General features: G+C 39.0%; 2 protein-coding genes across 3 annotated transcripts in view; both read left to right on the forward strand.

The window, feature by feature from the left end:
- The window catches only part of CACNB2 (calcium voltage-gated channel auxiliary subunit beta 2), a 178,256-nt gene that overhangs the window by 11,562 nt on the left and 144,006 nt on the right, over positions 1–22,688 (forward strand). Inside the window, exon 1 of one of the 2 annotated variants that reach the window (XM_036759213.1) lies at positions 15,253–15,496. The exons of the other annotated variant lie outside the window; for it this stretch is intronic. Coding sequence (XP_036615108.1) covers positions 15,464–15,496 — 33 coding nt within the window. The 5' untranslated portion in view covers positions 15,253–15,463. Of the gene's footprint in view, positions 1–15,252; positions 15,497–22,688 lie in introns of those variants that run through there. 2 annotated transcript variants of the gene reach the window in all.
- On the forward strand, positions 22,258–22,632 carry LOC118850029 (ragulator complex protein LAMTOR3-like). Its single transcript, XM_036759214.1, has one exon. It carries the CDS (start codon positions 22,258–22,260, stop codon positions 22,630–22,632), a length of 375 nt encoding a protein of 124 aa, XP_036615109.1.

Consider the following 22,688-nt stretch of genomic DNA (forward strand, 5'->3'; position numbering starts at 1 on the left):
GTTAATAGGACATGATGGTCCATGTCCTATTGGTTCATTAAAGTCTCCTCAAGTTATGGTGCACCAGTATCAGTTTCTCACAATGGGCATGAGGTGTGCCCATGGTAGGCACTTGGAAGTTTGTCAAAGTATGTTAAATTTGACAGGTAGGTAAGAGTAATGGCTAAGCTTTAAAGGAAATTCTCCCATGGGAGAAGAGAAGCATATTCAAAGCAAAAGGCCTAGCCAGCTGCTTTGCAGTATCCAATCCAAAGACTTGGGGCAGGCACGAGAAGTGGGTGACTAGAACCATAGCTTGGGCCAGGATGATCTGTGGGGAGCTCAGGGGTTCTGCTGCTGGAAGTATCGGTGACCATGCCACTGCCTGAGGTTTTGCCCTTTTCTGCCAGAAGCCTGCTTCCCTGACTGCTACCTGATGCCTCACTCTGGAGAAGTTGAGGCTTCTCCCCTCCTCCAGCGAGGTCCATGAGGCTGTGAGTTCAGACATCCGAAAGCCTGTGATGCCATGTGTTCTAACATGAATGTTCCAATCCTCTCCTCAGCCCCTCCCATGTCTTTTCCATCTCCCTACCCGATGGAGCATGGAAGAAAACCACTTCCAGTTCTTCCAAGCCACTGTTGATGAGTGTTACTCCTACGGCCTGAGGCAGAGGACTAGACATGGAGGTCAAGGGGATGAGAGCCTGGGAGTGGAGAAATGAATCATGGAAACCAGGGTAAAATGAGGTGAGAGTATGTCAAAGGGTGGGGAGGAGTGAAGATCTGGGGTGAGTGAGGGTTTGACTCTCAGGGCAGTGAGGAACTGAGATGGAGGTTCTATGCAGAGGAGTTCTGGGGAGGGAAGCATGTGTGTACACTCTTTTGTGGGGTGGAGGAAAAGACAAAAACAACTTTTCACTAATCCTCTTTCCTTCTGTTCTTTCTACTGAGGGCCAGAGCTTTCAGCTGAAATTAACCCCCCAGGAGACCAGAACTGGTCAGCCCACTTCCTTTTTCATGGTCACCAGCTGTTCTTTCTGGTCATCCTAGCATCACAGATTTAGAGCTGGAGGGCCCACAAAGGTCATTGCATCCAACCCTCTCCTTCTACAGATGAGAATCATGGCGGCTCCCATTCCCAGAGCCAGCTGCAAAATGAGAATGTAGGTTCTTTCCCCAGTCTTCCTGTCCTCCCTGCAGACATTTAGTCTGAGATTTTGTAAGTGCCTTTCCTCCTAACAACAAGAAAGAAAGGAGATTAAAAACAAACAAAGGAAAAGTTATAGCTTCAGGAACAATAGATGTTGGCTTTGGTATTCACTGCAATGCCAATGGATATGAGAATCAAATGAGACAATGTATGGACAGTGGTTCGCCAGCTTTAAAATGCTGTGTCGATGTGTGCTATTTTTAATATCATTATTATTATTATTAAACCCTGACTCTTCGCTAGGCCTCAGTCCTGCTCATGTCTATGAGTTAATGACTTCCCTGTTTTCTGAATTGAGGATAGGGAGGCAATGTTGGATTTTCATAAGATTATATCCTGCATTTGTCCATCATTTGGAGTGGTTCTCTCTCAATTTACTTTAAAGTAATTCCTTAACTTGGAGTTGCTGTGTAGATTTCTAGAGATCTGACCTTGGATGAGGGAGAGAAATTACAGCTTTATTTTCACTAACTTTTGGTTTCCTTTGTAATAGTATATTCTAAGGAGGGAGCCATGACATAAAAACAGTTAAGAATTCTTGGTTTATAGGGTCATTGTGATCCAGCTAGGGCAGCTTAGTCAGTGGGGATCATGACCTTTACCTTGCTTAGGTGACAGTTTACACTAGGTCAGGGCTGCTATAATTTCAGGAGGCAAGATACTTTTTTTTTAAATGTTGGTTTTTCATCAGAAAGAAATGTTTTTCATGAGCCTGGCTCTCTTGGTATCCTTGATTCCCAAGGAGACAGGAGGTAATGAGGCAGGCTGGCTAGATAAATAATTAAGAATATTCAGATTATTTTTTGAAAATCCTGAGCCTTTTGTCTGTGTGCTGCTATGATAGCATTGATGGTGTGCTTTAAGGTTCGTCAAGCACTTCACTTAGGTAGGTGCTGTTTTCATCTCCACTTTACAGATGAAAAAAACTGAGATTGAGAGTAACGTTACTTTCCCAAGATCACACAGCTAGGAAATGTCTAAGGGAAGATTCGAACTTGGGTCCCACTGATTCCAAGTCCAACATTGTGTCCAGTGGACCGTTATGTTACCACTGAGGGTTCCCATTACCCCTACATCTAGCCGCCATTCAAACAGGAGCACTTTCACCTATGTCTTTCATAATCCTTGGCTCACACATCTCTATGGTCTATGTCTGTCTCTCTGTGTCTCCTTCTTTGTCTCTTTATTTCTATTTGTCTCTGAAAGAACTGAGATCATGGGTAAGAAGTCATAATACCAGGGGAAGAGGGAAATAACACTGTACCAAATGACATTTTGAAACCTTATTTCTTACAAATTGCACATTTCTTCCAAATTTTAGCATCCTAAAATTCTGCTCTCCATACTATATAGGTTTTTACTTTGTGCTAAGTCTAGAAATTAATTTTCTTTTATGGACAACATTTTTTATGGTCATGCAACTGACTGACAGGTTTAGCAAATACAGATCCTGCTGTGTTTGCTGTTTATTGATTTCATAAAAGCATTTCACTTTCTACATAAAAATGCCACCTGGAAGGCTTTCCTGGGACAAGATGTTTCTTCCAGTCACACTGAAGCTATATAGGACACCATGATGGACAGAATTACAGAGATAACTAATGTTGACATCAGTGTGAAAAACAAAGTTATGTATGTACGTCAAAAGGGTACATCAAAGTCATGGAAGATAAGACCTAAACAAAGATTTATCATTGGTTGTGAGGTTCTCCAAAAGCTTCCATTACTAGATGGCATTCTATTATTTACATCAAAACCAACATAGAATACTACAAGTACTCCACAGTGAAATCCATAGAAATAGGAGAAGCATGGGTCTAACAGTATACATTGGAAAAACCAAAGTAGATGAAAACAAATATTGCCCAAGTTCTGGCATGAAAATCTCATTGAATTAGGCCATTAATATAGTCCAGTAAATCTGTGATCTTGTCAATGTGAGGATGCAGTCTAAAGATGGAGATCGTAACCCGTCCATGTCCATGCCTGCCCATCCTTTGAGATTCTCCTTCATGTCTTCTATTAAATTCCCCACAAGGGTTCCATATTACGTGTTGAGGGCCTTCCTCATGTTCTTTTGCCATAGCATAGAAATCCCTTCCTTGGATACAAATCATCAACTTACCTATTAATTGTCATCTTAGTTGCCTACAGCATAGAAGGTAAAGGGTTTGCCCTTGTTTACATAACATATATATGTATATATATGCATTTTATATATATATATATATGTATATATATACATATACATATATCAGGACAGGAATTGAGCATTTTACATATATAATTGATGCTCAAAGGGGGAGAACTGAGTTGCCCAGGGTCAAAGGCCTAATAAATGTCAACACAAAACCCATAGAAGTTGTCACAGATTTCAGAACAAAAAGCCATTTCAGAGGTCATCTAGCCCATCTCATAGCTGAACAATAACGGTCATTACAACACAGTAAATAGACAGACATCCAGTCTTTAGTTGAAGACTTCCAGACATCCTCTTTTGAGGCTGCCCATTACTCTTTTGCATAGATCTAATTTTTAGGAAGTCGTTTTGACATTTCCTCACATTATGCCAAAGTTTGCCTCACTGTGCATTGTTCTGTCCTCTGGGGCCAGGCAGAATGAGTCTGAACCCTCCTCCGTAGGACTGTCATTTAGATATATGATGACAGCTGCCACATGCCCCTGAAGTCTTCTGTTCTCCAGGTAGATATCCACAATTACTTCCATTCATCATATCCAAAACAGAATTCAGTATCTTTTCCTCAAAACCTTCCCCTTTTAACCTCATTTCTGTTGAATGCAGTTTACTTCCTCAGTCACCCTTTTATACTTCACTCTCCCTCACTTACCGTATCCAAACAGTTACCGAGGTTTGTCGACTGTATTTTCACAATGTCTCTCGTTTCATCCCCCTTGCTCTGTGATCACAGCCGTTGCCCTAGGGCAGGACTTTACCATCTGTTTCCTGAAATATTTCTAAGGCTTCCAGTTGGTCGCCTTAACTCCGGTTTGTCCCCTCCCAAATCCTTCCTCCTCATGGTGACAAAGTGAAATCCCCAACGCAGAGATTTAACATGTCCCTCCCTTACGCAAAAGCACCTGTGGCTCCCTATTTCCACTGAGGTTAAAAAAAATTCTTTAGTTTGTCTTTCACAAACCTATCTTTCCAGACTTACTGTGCGTTTGTTGGTGGTGGTGTTCAGTCATTTCTGTCATGTGTGAATCTTTGTGACTCCATTTGGGGTTTTTGTATTAGCAAAGATACTGGGGTGATCAGCCATTTCTTTCTCTAGCTCATTTTACTGATGAGGAAACTGAAGCAAACAGGGTTAAATGACTTGCCCAGGGTCACATAGCTAGTGAGTGTCTGAGACTGGATTTGAACTCAGGTCTTCCTAACTCCAGGCCCAGTGCTCTTTGCACTGCACCATCCAGCTGACCCTATAAAGAGAATACAAATAAATCCAAAACAGTTAAATAGAAGGTAGTTTGGCAGGAAAGATAAGTCTTCCTGATTCCAAGCCCCCATTGCTCTATCCACTGAACCGTCTAGCTGCCCTGTTTTACATTACCTCCCTTAGAAGAACTGACCTATGCAGACGATCTGGGTTCAAATCCTTCCTCCAATTTTAAATAAGTAACCTTGGGCAAGTCATTTAACTGGTCAATTGAAAAGAGTAACTAGGTGGCCCAGAAGAAAGAACATTGCACCTGGAGTTAGGAGGAGCTCAAATGTGATCTCTGACACTATCCATGAGACCCTGGACAAGTGACTTAAGCTCTGCGTGCCTCAGTTTCCTTATGCCTATGCCTCAGTTTCTCAAGACCTCACAGGGTTGTTGTGAGGACAAAATGCAATAATATTTTTAAATCACTTTTCGAACCTTAAAGAGCTATATTAATGCTAGCTATCATTATCATTATCATAAATGAAGAAGGCAGACTAGATGGTCTCAGAGGTCTCTTCCAACAATAGATATTTGTAATACAAGGAAATACAAGGAAAATTAGGAACCCCCGAGAAACCCCTAGCTACTGACAAGCACCCCCAGAAAGAATGGACTCAGATATCTTTGGCATTTAGCAAACCCCCTGGGACTCCATGACTCCACCAAGGAATGTCAATAGATAGGACCATCCCACTGAAGGATAACCTGGCAGACCCTTTCTAGCAGATATCCCTGGGGCTCCGTGACTCCACCAAGGAATGTAAATGAGATTATCCCACTAGTATGATAACCTGACTGAATCTTTTGATCAGCCAGGACCTTTGTTCCTGTTCCCCCCCCACTCTGTACCCCCATATCCTATATAAGCCAAGCCATCACCCCAACACATTGCCATTGATTTGTAGTGCTGTACCCCAATGGCCGCCGGCTAATTAATTCTCCACTTAAAACTTATACTCTGTGGTGTGTCTCGCTCGCTTCTGGTACAACACTATGATCTCAAAAAAATAAAAATTACAAATGACCCAAAGGAGAATTTCAAAGCACTTGGTGGCTACAAGCAGATTGGAGTAGGTTGCCCATGTCAAATTATGTTCACAATGTTGTGGATTCTTCAAAAATGATACATTTGCCGTAGTAAAGCCTCAAAGCTCTTGGTGGCCTGTCACACAAAGGAAAGAGAATTTCCACTGCCTGGGACTGAAACTCTCAAGCTTCACCATTGTCTCTGCTCTACATTTCTTTCCCCTCTCCCCCTCCCCCACATTATTCTCGCAGCTCCCTTCCATACCTTTGGGTCTGAAGCCTTACAGGTTCCATGCACGTTTAAGCTCCTCCAAAGAGATGCAAAAATATTTTGTTTGCTAGTCCTCCCTGCAGTAGATGGGGTCAACAGCCTGCCTGCCTACCCTCCAAAGTCTTTGGGCATTTAGACAACCTTATCAGCTCCTCCCCCTGCAAAATCCAGACCCAAATGTTTATTTTTTTTGTTTAATCTTAAATCTGTTACATCAGAGTAAACAGAAAGTTAATTCATGTTTTAAATTCATTTCTATCCTCTTTGTAATTTATATTACAAATACTTACTACCTATAACCTATCTCTACCCAGCTATTGTAGCACAGCGGATAGAACACAAGGCTTGGAATCAGGAAGCCTCGTCTTCCTGAGTACAAATCCAAGCTCAGATACTTCCTAGCTGTGTGACCCTGGGCAAATCACTTAAACTTGTTTGCCTCAGTTTTTCATCTGTAAAATGAGATTTAGAAGGAAATGTCAAACGACTCCAGTATCTCTGCCAAGAAAACCCCAAATGGGGTCATGAAGGGTCAGACATGACTGAAAGAGCCAAACAACAGTCTTGCCAACCCCAACACACTCAACTACAAGTTTATTATCCTTCTCCCTACCCTTCTCCTCCTCCTGCTCCTCCTTGCAACCATAACTAATGTGTCTTGCAGTCTCCCCATAGCTTAGAATATGGTAAGCTCTGAAAGTAGTATCTGCACTCAGGCCCTTATTTGGATGTTGATCAGACAATAAATGAATGGGGCCTTTTCATTAAAATGATTTTCTTCTATGATGACCTATTTAAAAATAAAATGTCATTTTAAAAATGCGCCTATATACCTTAAAATAGCAACAAGAATTTGGAGTTTTGCCCAGGTAGCTTTACCAGCATTTTTAAAGGACAAAAGAATTCTCATTTAATATCTATGAGTGCAATGTGTAGATATTTGCCAAAGACATGCCACTTATTTTTCCATCCCCAAAGATCTGTTGATAATCCAATTTTTTTAGCAACAATTCATAGTACTTCTCTTGAGTTTTAGTAAAAGTAAGCATCCTTCTTTTAGACAAGTATTTCTCTTTATCCAGTTGAAATACATATTAGACCACAATTCATTCAGGAATAAATTAAGTGGTGAAAGACAAGAAAGGTGTTTGGGTAAGCAGAACAGTACTCTCTATTTCTTGCTCTGAGTATCATGACTTTATATATCTCTGCAATTTCATATTCTCAATGCATTAAATGGTCAGCTAAATGCAAGATTTGCTTTACAAAGTTTCTTTAGGAACATCTATTCTTGACAGCAGCTAAGTGGTTCAGTGCACTAGGCCTGGAGTTACAAAGAGCCAATTTCAAATCCAACCTCAGACATGAGCTGTGCAACCCTGGGCAAGTCACTTAACCCAGTAGGCCTCATTTTCCTCATCTGTAAAATGGGCTGGAGAAGCAAATGGAAAACCACTCCTGTATCTTTGCCAAGAAAACCCCAAATAAGGTCACAAAGAGTCACATACAACAACCATTGTTGAGATCATTCGTAGTATCACCTTACTGCTTTTATTAATTTACTACTTTGCAAAGTAAGTCCAGAAGAGCCCAGAGGAATGTTTTTATATTTTCAATTATTCTTGCATTAGAATTGCTTTCTGTAGTAAATCTTCTTAGTGTCTTCGCAAAGAACAAAAACAAAATATACAAAAATGATGAGAATCTCTTTCTTATAGTTATGCAACTTTAAATTTCTTGTCCATTTTGTTACAATCTAGCCAAGGTCGAATGTATTAGAAGATTTTTGTCTCATTCAATCTGAAGCCCCTGGCCCTCCCTACTTTCTTTTTCTTTTTTACGAAGAAGTAGCTGAAAATTTCTCTTTGGTCAGTTAGCACTTGGTTACAGTTCTTCCAGCTGTTCATATCTGCTTATAATGTTCACTGTACTCACCCTTCTGTGTGAGGATTTTCCAGAATTTAGTTAGGTCCTCAAAATTCAAAGGCTTAGTAGAAAATACAATAAATGTTCTTTAGTTAATCTTAAAAAAAAAAAAAATTTCTTGCATGACTTATTTCTGTTCCTGTACTCTTAAGTCAGAAACTGCTTCAAAGTCCTGTAAGAGGTCAGATCTGGATTCCTACCAAGACTCTATGAAAAATGGAGACTTCTTACAAATTCACCAAGTACCCCCCTTTTAAATGAAGTTTTTAATTGCTCTTTTCCCCATGGGTACAACAACACATTTCAGAATACACTCACATGACTATCACTATTTCTTTGAAGCCTAGAAGATATGAAAGCATAAAGAGAGGTGGTGGTTAAAATGGAGAGAGAAAAATTTCCAATTCTGCTCCCTCCTACTGGTTCTTCAAGGCTAGTCAATTCAATTAAATACAAAAAGTGACCTGCTTACAGGAGACAAGGATGCTATTTCTACAGATTCAATTCTTCTCTGTGTTCATTGTAGTTTCTGGGCTGCACTAGGTTGGTTTGTTCTTATTCACCTAAAGAAAAAAAAACGTTGGATCCAAAGGAAAGACAGCTTTCATCCTCAAAGTACATTTTAATAGCCATGCATGCTTTATTCTATTTGCCTTCTCATCCTTATAAAAAGATGGCACCTCTCTGATTCAGTTGGGCTGCGTGTTATCTTTCCAACTGTGTGAGTTGATGTGATTCTTACACCATGTAGCATCACATGGCCCCTCTGTAAAGCCAAGGAAAGAATGGCATCCAGGCAGATTAATTCTCCCAGCATGGAGAGAACATGATTGTTTTATCTTGTACAGCCATGAAGATAACACATGGCACCTTTGTACATATGTTCTTTATTTGTGGAACTTGCTTACCAGCTAACGTTATCATGGAGACCCTTGAAATAGAAACCAGTAGTGATGATAAATTGTGTAATAAAACTAACCAAGTAAGTGAATGATAAGCAACTACATGGCTTAAAAGCATTCCAAGAGTTCCATTCACTATTTTTTGGCTAGATTTTTTTTGTTTTTTTAATCCATAAATGTATCATTGACATCACCACTCCCATGGCCCTTAACCTCTACTCAGGTGAAAACACTAGATCCTTCCTCAAATTTACCTAGGTCACCCTGTCTGAATCTCTCCTTTGCCCCTAAAAAAATTATACTTTGGATTATAGGATTTAGATCTGCAAGAGATCTTATAGGTCACTAATCCACCTTCTTTTTCTCATGAAGAAATTGACATCCAGAAAGTGACATGGCTGACAATGCTAAAAATGTGAACTCATGTTCTGATTCTAATACCAAGGTTTTTTTTTTCCTGCTGTACCACTGTGTGATATTCTCCTCCCTGTCCTTCAATAAGTTATAAGTTCTATGAGGGCAGAGAATATGTTGTTTTTCAGCTTTTATGTTCCAGTCATGTAGCACAGTGCCTTACACATGGTAGGGACTGGATCTTCCTTGCACGAATGAATAATTTTAGTACCATCATTTTCCCCAAGTGGATTTTTAATTGCTTTGTGGAGACCCGGAAGAGTATCTTAAAACTATGGCACCTCAGCAAAATACTTTACCAAATAATGATGAAGTGAAACATTAGTTAACAGTCATCTACCTAGTAAATTCTTTTCTTAAAAGGACATTATCTTTGATTTCAACAATTTGTAAGATAAGAAATAAACATATTAGTCATCAGGCTCATCTGCTGAGAAAAATAAATAAATGCATTTAAGTTAATGGCTGCTACACAGGAGAACCTAAAGGCAGAACTTCATCTTTTAGGTCTTGTGTTGACTGTAGCTAATTTGTAAATTGTAGCATTTTCTTCAGTAGGGTAAAATTACCCATTCGTGAAATGTTATAAGCTGTTTGGCAGGAGGGAAAGATGAGTTCCTCAAATAAATGGAAAGGGTAATGACAGTTCTTTCTTTGTTTATTGGGGATTATGGAAAATCATCACTCGATCATAATAGAAATGGTCACAATTTAACTACCCTATATTGTGGGTAAAAAGAATGGAAACAAAAATAGAGCTATAATTCTGAATTCACTTTATATGCCTTTTTAACAATCACAGGTAAGTTTGTTATAACAATGTACTAGGCTAATTTCAGTTTACAAACCTTGCTATGTGAAATAAGTATGTTCTTGTCTCTCTTCTTTTTAGTTATTTTACTTACTGTCAGTTCAGTCAAAAGGAATTAGTGGATTGAAAGAAGCATAGTAAGGGCTTTTTAAAAAAAAAGGCAAAACAAAAACAAAAAAAAAATTTTAAGATAAGAAAGAACACCTCTCCCCGAAGGATTATATAGTAAGAAGTCCTTCCAAGTATTTAAACTGTTGACATTTCTCATTAATCTGAAGTTGATTTGTACATTTTGGCTTTGATCTCCATATTATGTCTTGGGAAGAAAAAAAGAAAAGATTCCCATACCATTACATTGAAGTTTCAGGCTTTATGTTTATCAAATAATGTCTGTTTAGTCTATTAACTTTGACAATGATATCCATGGATTTTCTGTTTGTCTTCCCAGAGGCATTATGATGAAAGATTATACACAAAGTTATTTCTAGTAAAAGCAATAAATCTCTCTAGGCATGATCAAAGCGTAAATGTCCTGTTTTTTAATTACTTCTGATAGCCATTAGTAATAGAAAGTAGTTACAAAGGTTCCCCTGATGAACAAAATTGTCAGGGTGGGGGGCAGAGTTTAAAATTCTAAGTAGTCTCCTATTTCTCTGGAATAGTTGGAGGTTAGTTAAATACTGTGGTTAAAAAATATGCCGTTTCATTGCTCAGCAGACATTGATGAAGTGTTTTCTTTATTCAAGGTACTAGGGGTTACAAAGATTAAAACAAAAAGGTCTCTGCTCTCAGGGTTCTTGTTGTAGGAGTGACCTGACATGGACAGAGATAAATAGAATGCAAATTAAAGTATGATTATTCCATAAGGATGAGATCAGGAGAAATATAATGATATCAGATGAAGAAAAAGAGTTCACTTATAGCTGAGGAAATTAGAAAAGGCCTCCTGAAAGAAGCTGAATTTGAGCCACGCCTTGTAAAAGAAGTAAGATGTCAGGAGGCAATGGGGACAAGTTATCCTAAATATAGGGAAGAGTATAAGCAAAGAGGTGAAGGTGGGAAAGCATGGTACCTATTCAGAAGAAAAGCGAGTCACCCAGTTTGACTGAAAGACGTAGTAGATGAAGCAGATTAGTGTGAAATAAGCCTCAGAACCTAGTGGTCTTTAAATGCCAGGGTCAGTTTTTTTGACATGAACAGAAGAATATCGTGTTAGGGAGGCTTAGCTGTCAGTGGCATGCAGGATCATTAGAAAGAGGTTGGAGACTTTTTAGATAAATTTAATCATCCATCCAAATCAATCACCCAGCTTTTACTAAGGACCTTGTATGTGCCATGCACCGTACTAACCACTTAGTATTCAAAGAAAGGCCAAAAAGCCCTCATCTTAAGGAGCTTATGGTCTGGTGGGGGAGACAATGTGCAAATAACTATGTGCAAATAAAGTTACATGGAGGATACATTAAGAATAGTCTCAGAGGGAAGGCCCTACGGTTAAGAAGGACTGGGAAAGGAAGCTTGCTGGAGGTGAGACTTGAAGGAAGCCAAGAGGCAGAGAGACAAGGAGGGAGAAAATTCCAGGCACAGAGGAAGTGGAGTGTTCTGTGGCAGGAACAGTAAGGACTCCAGTCTATTTCCTCCTGACTCTGGCTCTAATAACTACGACTAAGAAAACCATGCCAATCGGAGCCATTTTGGAGGAGTGGAATAATAATTTGTTGTTGTTGTTCAGTGCCTTACTTTCCAGTAGAAGAAAACTGGAGTTGGAGCCATCTGGAAATAAAGTTATATTAGTCCAAAGACAAGTTGAGCCCTCCAATTGGAGTTCCCTCTTTGTCCAGCCTGACATTCTGTTACTTGTTCCTTCTTAACTACTGTAACCTAACTCATGATTTTGCTTATCACTAGATCCATGGTATATAGGAATGACACATATTTTACATAGGCTGGGGTAATTTCCCCTTAAGAAAGCTAGGAGACCATCTCTTGTTGATCTGGAGGGTTAAGGGTATTAAAAAGGCAGCTAGGTGGTGCAGTGAATAGAGCAATGGGCTCAGGAAGACCTGAATTCAAATTCATTCTCAAATATCTGCTAGCTGTGTGACCCTGGGCAAGTCACTTAACCTCAGTCTGCCAGTTTCCTAACTAGTGAAATGGAGGATAATAATAGGGTTGTTGTGAAGATCAAATAAGATATTTGTAAAGCAGTTAGCATAGTGCCTGGCACACAGTAGGCACCATATGGATGCTAGCTATCACATCGTCAACATAGGGCCCAAAAACCAGTGTCACAGAGAGAAAATGGAAGATTCCAAGTTCTTTCCATATAAAGTTAATAGGACGTGTTATCTCTGTGTTTCAAATGTAGCTGAGGAATCTGATCTTGTGGCAATTAGGTGATTGACTGTTTGAAAGGGTTAATTCTGGCATTCACTTCAGCTTCCGTGACTCTGGTCCTGCAAAGCTCAAGCAGTCTGTAAAATCCATGTTATTAGAAGATAGTGTGGCAGGAAAGGTACTAACATTTAAAGAGATCAGGAAAGGCTTCACATAGCAGCGGAGTAAATATTAGATCCTTAAAAAGTATTTGTTGATTGATAGAAGTTGGTGGTTAACTTGTATCATGAAGGAAAAGAGGAATCCCACAAGACTAATTCCACATATGGCATTAGTGTTGGGGCTCTAACCCTAATTCCAAGGGATCTATCTATTCCCTTTAGTTATCATCTTTTGCCTCTCCTCTTCTGTGGCTACACTATTTGAGAAGGCTGTCCTTACTTCCTTTCCTCTCTCTTCCAAACTCTCTACATTCTGGCTTCTAATTATCATTCAAATGAAACTCCTCTCTTCGAAATTAATAGTGATCTCTTAATCACTAAATCTAATGGCCTTATCCAAATCCTCATCATCCTTGACCTCTGCAGTCTTTTCTCCTTTTGATACTCTCTTCTCTGTGGGTCACTGCTCTCTCTTATTTCTCCTTCTACCTAACTGCTTGCTTCTTCTCAGTCTCCTTAGTTGGATCTTCATCCAGGTCCTATCCTAACTATGATTGTCCCCTGAAGGTCTGTCCTAAATCTACTTCTCTTCTTTCCTTCCTCAATACTATTGCAGTTAGTGATCACATCAGCCCACATAGATTCAATGATTCTCAGACCTATTTAATCAGACTTAACCTCTCTCCCGACCTCTAATCTTGTATATTCAACTGCCTATTAGATATCTCAAAGTAGATGTCTCATAGACATCTTAAATTTACTATGTCTAAAGTTTAACTCATTATCTTTCCCCCCAAACCCTCACCTCTTCTCAATTTCTCCATTACTGTTGAGAACACCACCAGCCTCCCAATCCCAGCATGGTGGCATCCTAGGTAGCATTGGAGGTTCCTCGTTCTGCCTCACTTGCACATTCAAACCATTGCTAAATCCTGTTGATTATACCTTTGAAACATCTTTCACATAGTCTCCCTTCTCTCTTCTAATAGTGCCACCACCCTGGTACAGGACCTTATCACCTCACACCTGGACTACCACAATAGCCTGCTGGTTGGTCTTTCTGTCTCATGTCAAATTTACCTCCCTAAAGCACAGGTCTGATCATGTCACCTCCTACTCAATAAACTCTATTGGCTCCTAATTGCATACAGGATCAAATATAAAATCCTCCCTTTGACTTTTAAAGTATTTCATAATTTGATTTCTGACTGCCTTTCCAGTCTTATTAAATGTTATTCCTTTCCACATAATATGCAATACAGTGACGCTGGCCTCCTCAAACCAAATACCCTGTCTCCTGACCCTGAGCACTTTCCCTGGCTGTCCACCATGCCTGGAATTCTTCCTCCTTATATCCACATCCCAGCTCCCCTGGCCTCCCTCAAGTCTCAAATAAAATCCCACCTTCTACAAGAAGCCTTTCCCATTCCCCCTGCATGATAGTGCCTCCCTCCTGAAACTAACTTCAGTTCATTCTATTGTTGGAGCTCTCTCTCTCTTTCACTTCTCTCTCTCTTTTCTTTTCTCTTCTCTTCTCTTCCCTCCCTATCTCCCTCTCCCTCCCCCCCCCCGAAAGTTATTTACACGTTGTCTCTCCCATTAGGTTGTGAACTCCTTAAAGGCAGAAATTGTTTTTCCCTTAATTTGTATCTTCAGCACTTGGCACCATTCCTGGTACATAGTCAATACTTAACAATTGTTTCTTGACCTGGGGTGAGGGAAAATGAGCAGTCCAATACAATACTGAGTTTAAGAACCTGAGAGATTGGATGGAAGATTGGGCAAAAATCAGGAATTTGGGATATCATCCACTTAAAAGCCAGTTAGCCACATCCTCCCCTCCACCTCTTAAGTCTTTCCACAGACTAATAAAAATCTTAAGAACCACCATGGCCATCTAGTCCAACAATCCTCTCTAATATCTCAAAAGATTCTCCTCGAGGATCTGCATGAAGACGTGTAGTGATGGGGAATGCCCTGAGCAGCTGCCCGTCCCATCTCTTAACAGCTTTAGCCGTTAGGAAATACATGAGAAATAACAACTCATCCATTAATATGGTTATGTATGGTAAAAGCATTTTGTATCACGATGGTAGGAAAATGAAATATTGTTCTGAATTCTTTTTCCTGGATCCTAATGTTGAGACAGTTGAGGTGTGATCTCTTTGTTGTACTGTACCTGGGAGTTGTCAAGTGTTACATTGTTCCCCATTAGATCATCGTGGTTATCAGCCCCCATTAACCGATATCTTTGCCAACCTTCCCACGTATCTTCTTCCCAACGTGAAAGAAATACTGAGAAACAAAGAAATATGCAGAAATCATTTCTGTTAAAAGTTAATAATCTGGTAAGAAACTACCAGAAGAGATTTTTTTTAAAGGGGGGTTTGTTTTCTTTGCAAATTAACATGCTATTTAATTTTTATTGATTTTTTTCTGAATGGCATTGAATTTCCCCAAACTCCTTTTAAATTCATACAGAAAATATGCTGCCATGCACAGAAAGAGAAAGGAAATGATTTTTCATCATTGAATTCTGTCAACATCGCTTAGGTTACTAGAATATTTTCTTCCTTTCCCTAAGATCCAATCAGCTTGTAGATAGGCAACATGTGATTAACTCATCTAGCAGAACCTTGAATGAGTGCCCTCTACCCCCAGACTAGCCTTTGCTCTCGCTTTACAATTTTATTTCTAGTAATGGATTAATAAAACACCCCGAAAGGACCAAAATGGTGGTTGTTTGATTTGGAAGACTCAATCAGCTCACCAGGCTATCATTTCCTTGACTGTTGGCAGCAACAGTTTGTATCTTTGTGTGTCTGAGAATATATTTTAAAAGCATTGCAAGCGTGGAAACACATTGCTCTGGATTCCAGCTGTGGAAAGGACAATCGCTAAAATATCGCAGCTTAGTCTCCCTTGGGAGCAGTCTTTTGTGGACAAACAGGAAAACTGAAATAAGGAGTCTGAAAGCATGTACCTTTATGGCCATGAGGACTCCGAAGCGGTAAGAAACAGCTTTTTTGCTCATGAGTTCACGCCTAAAAGTTAGTTGACGCCAAGTTTTAAGGCTTTTTGTTGTTGTTGGGGTTGTTTTTTTTTTAAGTTGACCATGAAGGATTTGCCCGTTTAAAAACTTATTAAGCAAACAGCCTGTTTTCAGATCTGATGCTCATGTGGACATGTTTGGCAACATGGTTAGAATGTAAATATCAATCAGGTCTCTTCAATAGGCATCTCATTTAATAGTATTGAGATTGTGCTTATATCTTTAAAGTTGTCTGGATTCATGATACTGTGCTTGATAAGAATTGTGCAAAACATTTGTGCATGTTCGGACCTTTTTCTTCATTCAGTGATACATTTAACATTCTCTCATGGTCCCTGAGAAAATTAATTTATTTTTTGCAAGAACAAAACATAATGCTTTCTTTCTCTGTCAGGTAACTGAATTGGAAATGTCATGTTCTATCAGATAATTTTCTTTAACACATATGCCTAGAATTAGTAAACTGTCAGCGTGAACGTTCCCTAAGACTATTTTTAAAGTGATAATATATTAAAATTTGATAGAATCAGTGTATTACAATGCCCCTAATCCTCAGAATTATGGAAAAGTTCACATTTCTATATGCTTAAATTTTAACATGGAACAATTAACCATTAATCCTTGACCTAGATGTACATAAAATCTGAAATGAACCTTTTCAAGGGTTTTAGCAATTTTTTGAGATTGTTAAAACATATTGTGAACTGCTGTTTTTAAAGGTTTAGATTGGTTTCCTGTGTTTAATAAACTCTGCTAAGATAGAGCCAATATTTTTCCTCATTGATGAAGCTTTTTTTAAATTAGTGCTTATATTTTACAATGCAAAAAATGTACATTTTTCAAAATTCATGGCTAAATTCCTATTCTATGTTGTTAATGATTTAGCTATAAGGCTTTAGCACTGAATTTCAGTAATTATATTTCTGATTCATTAGTAATTTGATAAATCAATAACTCACTAATTCAGGCTCTGAAAAATCTAATGGATCCAAGTCTCCCTAATGGTACTGTGAGAGTTTGGTTAACTGTTAAGTAGCAAACCTGAGTTAAGGGATGAATTTTGGACTTTTGGCCTAGGGCTATTAGAAACTGATTCCCTTTTTTAGTTGTTTATGTAGAAGGAGGGGAGAATGGGGGATGATTTTATTTCTTAATGACTTGTTCTGGAAGAAAGAAAATTTCTTCCACATAACAAGCCCTCTTCTTTAAATGTTAACACATATATGAATTAACTGTTTCCTAATCATATTAAGCTTTGACATTTGTTTGCTTTTGGTTTTGTTGGGTTTTGGCCAATCAATGAGTCACTATGGTTATGAGAGGTAGTTTCAATTCACTGTTAAAACCCCTATAATTATAAAATGATCTACATAGCTTTATCAGACATGAGTATACTGGGAATATTCATAAATGAATGCAATCCATTTGTGCCTTTGGTCACTTTCATTCAGATCGTTTGCCAGGTTTAAAAAAATAACCTGTGATTCCTTATGAATATTCTCGGGAAGCTAAATATAAGTTGCCAGAATTATTCTGAAGAAATATCTACCGTATAAATGTTGCATGAATATTAAGCATACACATTGCGCTGAGAAACAAGCAGAATTTCTAAGATAGGTATCTCCTGACCTCAAGGTTTTATTGATCAAATGAAAAATTGTAAGGCAAGTCACATACTTGAGGAAAGCATGCTTAAAAATTAGTTCCGGGTTTTTAATATGTAATAATAATCAGCTAGCATTTAGATAATGCGCCCTGTATGCCAGGCACTGTGCTAAAAGCTTTAAAATTATTATCTCCTTTGAACCTCACAATAACCCTGGGAGGTAGGCGCTATTATCCCCATTTTACAGATGAGGAAACTGAGGCAAATAGAGGTTAAGTGATTTGCCCAGAGTCACATAACTAGTAGGTGTCTGAGGCTAGATCTGAACTCAGGTCTTCCTGACTATAGGCCCATCTATGCTCTATCCACTGTGCCACCTAGCTGTCTATATCATTTAAATAATCAGCAACATTTCATTTATCAATTTTTTTCTCAAAACATAGCCTAAAGGAAAAGTTGTATTCATCCACAGTCTCAGAGACTGAAACCTTTAACCTGCTGGATTATTTTTCATCTGATAATTTTATTGGAGTTTTTTTTTTCATTATTTGAGAAACCATATGCTCTTAATTCAAGAAAGGACACTCACGTAAGCAGATGAGTTAAACAGTAATTGCGTGAGTCATCATACCAAAAAGCACAGCCTTAAGTGTGGCAACAGGGAATACCCAAGTGATTTATTTTCATTTCAATTGTGTTAATGTACAGTCCCTGTAAATTCATTAATTTTAGCTCTTTCCGGCTGAGACCAAATTGGAATCTTTTCCTGGACTCTGCTATACCATGATGTACTGAAAAATATTGGATTTAGGGGCCAAGGACATGTGTTCAAAACCCACTTCTAACATTCCATATTTGTGTGACCTTGAGCAGATCCTGCAACCCCTTCTAGCAGTCTTTAAGCTGGAGGAGGCTAGACTTGATGGCCTCTAAAATAACTTCCAGCTCTGTCTTTATGATCCTGGGATCTTAAAAGTCAGTAGGTGGCATAGGTGGATAGAGCGTGGACCTTGGCATCCAGAAGACTTAAGTGCAAGATTTGTCTCGGACACATCCTGGCCATGACTGGGCAATTTCTGAGTCTTTGAGCCTCAGTTTCTTCATCCAGGAGATAAAGATCATAAATACGGAAGTAGAAAGGCTCTTCCAATGTTTTTCCTACCTGACCACAACCTCTTGTCATTCTGTCTGTCCCTCTGACTCACCCCTCCTGGACCTAATGTCTCCCACTGAAATCTCCAGTTCCTCTAACCCTTAATACATTGAAGCTGTTACCCCTGCTCTGATTTCCCTTTCCACCACCCCCAGTCTCAAGCTTACAGTTAACCAGTTCAGCTCCGTACCATTCTCTCTGCTCAGCCCCTTGTCCCCTTGCCTTACCAAACACCAGTCCCAGATTATTACTACCCTCTGCCTCTGCTCCAACTGACATGCTCTTGAATGGACAAGAAGTCACACAATCTTGCCGATTAGATGAAAATCGTGTGATACTCGGTCTCAACGATTTCCTCACATCAGCAAGGCAGGCCATTTATCCTTCTCTAATTAATTCTCTATCTTAGTCCCCATAGAAATTCTTTCAGATGTTTCCTTCTCTCTTCAAACTTTCTATACCTTTCCCCCTCCTACTCTCTCAGCTGAGTACATTGCCTCTTAATTTGGGGAGAGAAATGAGGACTTTTCCCATGAACTCCCACTTCTCTCCTCTTTATCTCAGAACTGTTTGAAATTGTTCCTTACTCTCTTCTCCTTTTGCCAAGGCTCTGATGAGGAAGGAGTCCTTCCCCTTGCCCTTGATCCTATCCCCTAGTGTCTTCTCCAGCATATCACCCCCACTCAAATATCCCCCCTTATCACCGTTGTTCAATATCTTGTTGTCTCCTAATTTCTCCCCATCCTTAAAACTTCCACTAGTCCCTACCATCTCTTCAAGTTACTGTATATTTCTCCTCCCTTTCTCAGACATACTCCTAGAAACAGTTGTCTGCACTTCCTTTATTCACTTCTTTTCCATTCACTCATTTCTCTAGATCCCTTGTAATCTCACTTTTGACTTCATCCCTGAACTGAAACGGCTCTCTCTAAAGTGACCAATGATCTCTTAATTGGCAAATCTGACAGTCTTTCTCATCTTCATCCTTTTTTTATTCCTCTGCTACATTTGACATAATTGACTATCCTCTCCCCCTGAGTTTTATCTTTTCTCTGGGTGTTCTCCTATTACTCTTTCCTCCTGATTCTTTTCTGAACACATCTCAAACTTCTTTGATGACTCAGAGTCTATATCATGTGCCCTGACTGTAGGTATTACCCAAGGCTCTATGCTGTGCCCTCTTCTTTTTATGTACTCTGTCACTTTATCAGCTACCATGGGTTTAGTTATCAACTCTATGCAGATAATGCACAGAGCTATATATCAAGCTCCAGTCTCTCCCCTGAGCTTCAGTCCCATATCACCAACTGCCTATTAGACATCTCAAACTAGATATCCTAGAGATATCTCAAACTTAACATAACCAAAACAGGATTCATTATCGTGCCCCTCTAAACTTAGCCCTCTTCCAAAATTCTCTATTGTTGCCAAACCCACCACCATTCTTCTAGATTCATAATCTTGGTATCATCTGATTTTCCCTCTCCCTCAATGGCTTACATCCTGAATCTCTTACTCTCCTGGATTTATTTTGTATTTTTTCTGTATATATGTATTTATATATACGTTATGCCCCCAATACAAAAAAGTATTGTTTCATTGTTTGTATTTGTATTCCTACTCAGTCTCCAGCACTTAATAGGTGCTTGATAAATGCTTACTGATTGATTCAAGAGTGCTTATATAATCAAAATATAGCATTGATGGAAGGTTTAGAAAGACATATTTTAATACGTTTTAGCTAATATATCCTTAGAATTGAGGTAAAAATACCTGTCATTCTTTGATCCCTTATAGAAACAGCATGCATCCCGGACCTTCCTAGGTCCAATTTCCTTTTGTTGTGTTTAATCATCTGAGATAGAGTTTGTGGAAGGCACCATATAATTGAAAAATCTCTTTTAAACTAATTGTCTATTGGCAATTCAGCTGCAATCACATCAAAAAGTGTAATTCCAATTCTGCTTACCAAACCAAAATGGCATCATTGAGTAGCATTCTGCTGAAGAGAGGCCAGAATTTTCTTTTCAATAAATTCAATGTTTTATAAAGGATGAACTCAGGGCAAGCCATGTGTCATATTTTCTAAATCCTGCCAGAAGGATTTAGAACTTTTTTCAGTTGATGAATGCAAAAGGAGGTTTTGTTTGTTTGTTTTTGCTTTTTTTTTTTGCAGAATGTGGATTGGGAAGGGATGGGAATAGAGCAGGTTTAGAGAAAGCTATATATTTAGAGTTCCCAGAAGGAGAGTATTAGATTAGATCTCAAAGAAGTGATAGAATCTATTCCTTCTATTAATTCTGAGTGAGGCAAATTTGGCTTGAATTAGGAAGAGGTAAATTGGAAGATGCTATTCCCAAGTTTCTCATTAAAAACACTTTCAAGGGTTTCCTACACAGTTAAGAAAGAGAGAGAATCATCACTTCTAGGAATTTCATTGTCATGCATATCCCTTGTGAGATAACTCTCCCTTGTGAAGGGAAGTATGGCATAGTGAAGAAAGAGTTAGCCATGGAGTCAAAGAGATTGGGGTTCAGATCCTGATTCTGACATAGACCCTGGATGTGTGATCCAGGACAAATGAAGGTTTTCGAAAGTTAGGATTCTACACGACAGGATTCTATAAGAGGTAGAATCATAGGTGTGGACTAGCAAAAAAATAAACAACAGAAGAACCTTGTCAGAGAAGCTGGCACAAAATCAGTGACCACAAAGAGTTCTCAAAGTCCAGATTACCTTTTAGGACTCTCATACTTTGGCTCAAATCTCCATCCAGAAACCTAAGAACATCTCTCCAATGGACCCAGTAGATTCTCAGCCACTTCCTCTCACATTAGCACACTGATCCCAACATAGCAAAAGGAAGTTTTATTAAAACCCGGAGCACCAATATTTGTTGTGTAAGTGCGAAATTATAAACAGGCTGGTCCCACAATGAACATTGCCCAACGTCATTTAATATTCTTGGATAAAGGATCTCTTTGTACCAAGATCTGTGCCTGATGTCCACCCCGACTCCCCACTCCAAGGGTCAATTAAGGCCAATGAAGCCTGTTCTCCAGCCCTGTAAAATGAGGAAACTTGCTTTCCATGTGCTTACCAGGTTAAGTGACAGCTACTGGGAATAATGGGAGACGTGGTTCACCTGCCATCAGCAGCCCCTATGATCCTTAGCTTAAACAAGTCTGTAGAAATACTTGGCCAATCAGTCACAATCAGAACACAGGAAGGAGCCAAGCGTAGTGGAGAAAGATCTGGACTGGAGGTTGGGACATCTGGACTAGAGTCTTAATTATGCCACTGATTCAATCAATGACTTTTCTGAGCCCTAAGTTTCCTGGTTTGTTTTTTAATTACGGTGTTAGACTATGTGATCTCTGAAATTCCATCTTTTCCATCCTATGATTACTCAGAATCGGTCTCTGTGTTTTTCTGCAGAGACAAATAACATTTCCTTTGGCAGTTTCTTTTCTCCTAGATGTCTTATTTAAAAATATAAACTTAATAACTATCTTTTTTAAAGGTACAAAATGGGGATGATAATTATAATGAAATGACAAATGTCAAACTATTTCTAGAGGATCTTAATATTTTTTTGTTGTGGACTTCTTTGACAGTACGATGAAGCCTATGGACCCTTCTCAGAAGGATGCTTTTAAATGCATAAAGCAAAATATATTGGATTACAAAGGAAGACAATTATGTTTAAATACTGTTATTAAAATATTTAAAATAATTTAATATTTTAAATTTAATATTTAAAAATACTTTTGCACAGCTCAGGTTAAAAGCTCCTGATATACATATTTACATTTTGCTAAAAAAAATTAACAGTCCAAATTTTTTTTTTAAAAAGTAAAACATTAGGAGTCGTCCCCAGCCCCACCGTCGGGCTCCACCTTCAGCGGGTGTATCTCTTGCAGGTGTAGGGAGCATCCCCGAGGAAGGAAGGGGCCCATCATGATGGATGATTTGAAGAGATTACTCTACAAAAAGTTACCAAGTGTTGAAGGTCTTCATGCCATTATAGTCTCAGACAGGGATGGAGTGCCTGTTGTCAAAGTGGCAAAAGATAATGCTCCAGAGCATGCATTAAGACATGGTTTCTTGTCTACTATTGCACTTGCAACAAACCTGGGCAGCAAACTTGGACTTTCAAAAAACGAAAGTATCATTTGCTACTACGACGCATACCAAGTAGTCCAATTCAATCAGTTACCATTGGTGGTGAGTTTCATAGCAAGCAGCAGTGCAAATAGTGGACTGATTGTCAGCCTAGAAAAGGAACTTGCCCCATTATTTGAAGAGTTGAGACAGGTCATGGAAGGTTCTTAACCTGACTGTGGCCTGACCCTGGCCATGTTGTGATCCTAGTGAGTCCAGTCCAGCAA

This window comes from Trichosurus vulpecula, chromosome 5 (genome assembly GCF_011100635.1).
Source record: "Trichosurus vulpecula isolate mTriVul1 chromosome 5, mTriVul1.pri, whole genome shotgun sequence".
Taxonomy (NCBI): Eukaryota; Metazoa; Chordata; class Mammalia; order Diprotodontia; family Phalangeridae; genus Trichosurus; species Trichosurus vulpecula.

Excerpts from the sequence above, each read along its gene's own strand:
- LOC118850029 (XM_036759214.1), top strand. The coding sequence starts at position 22,258 with ATGATGGATGATTTGAAGAGATTACTCTACAAAAAGTTACCAAGTGTT.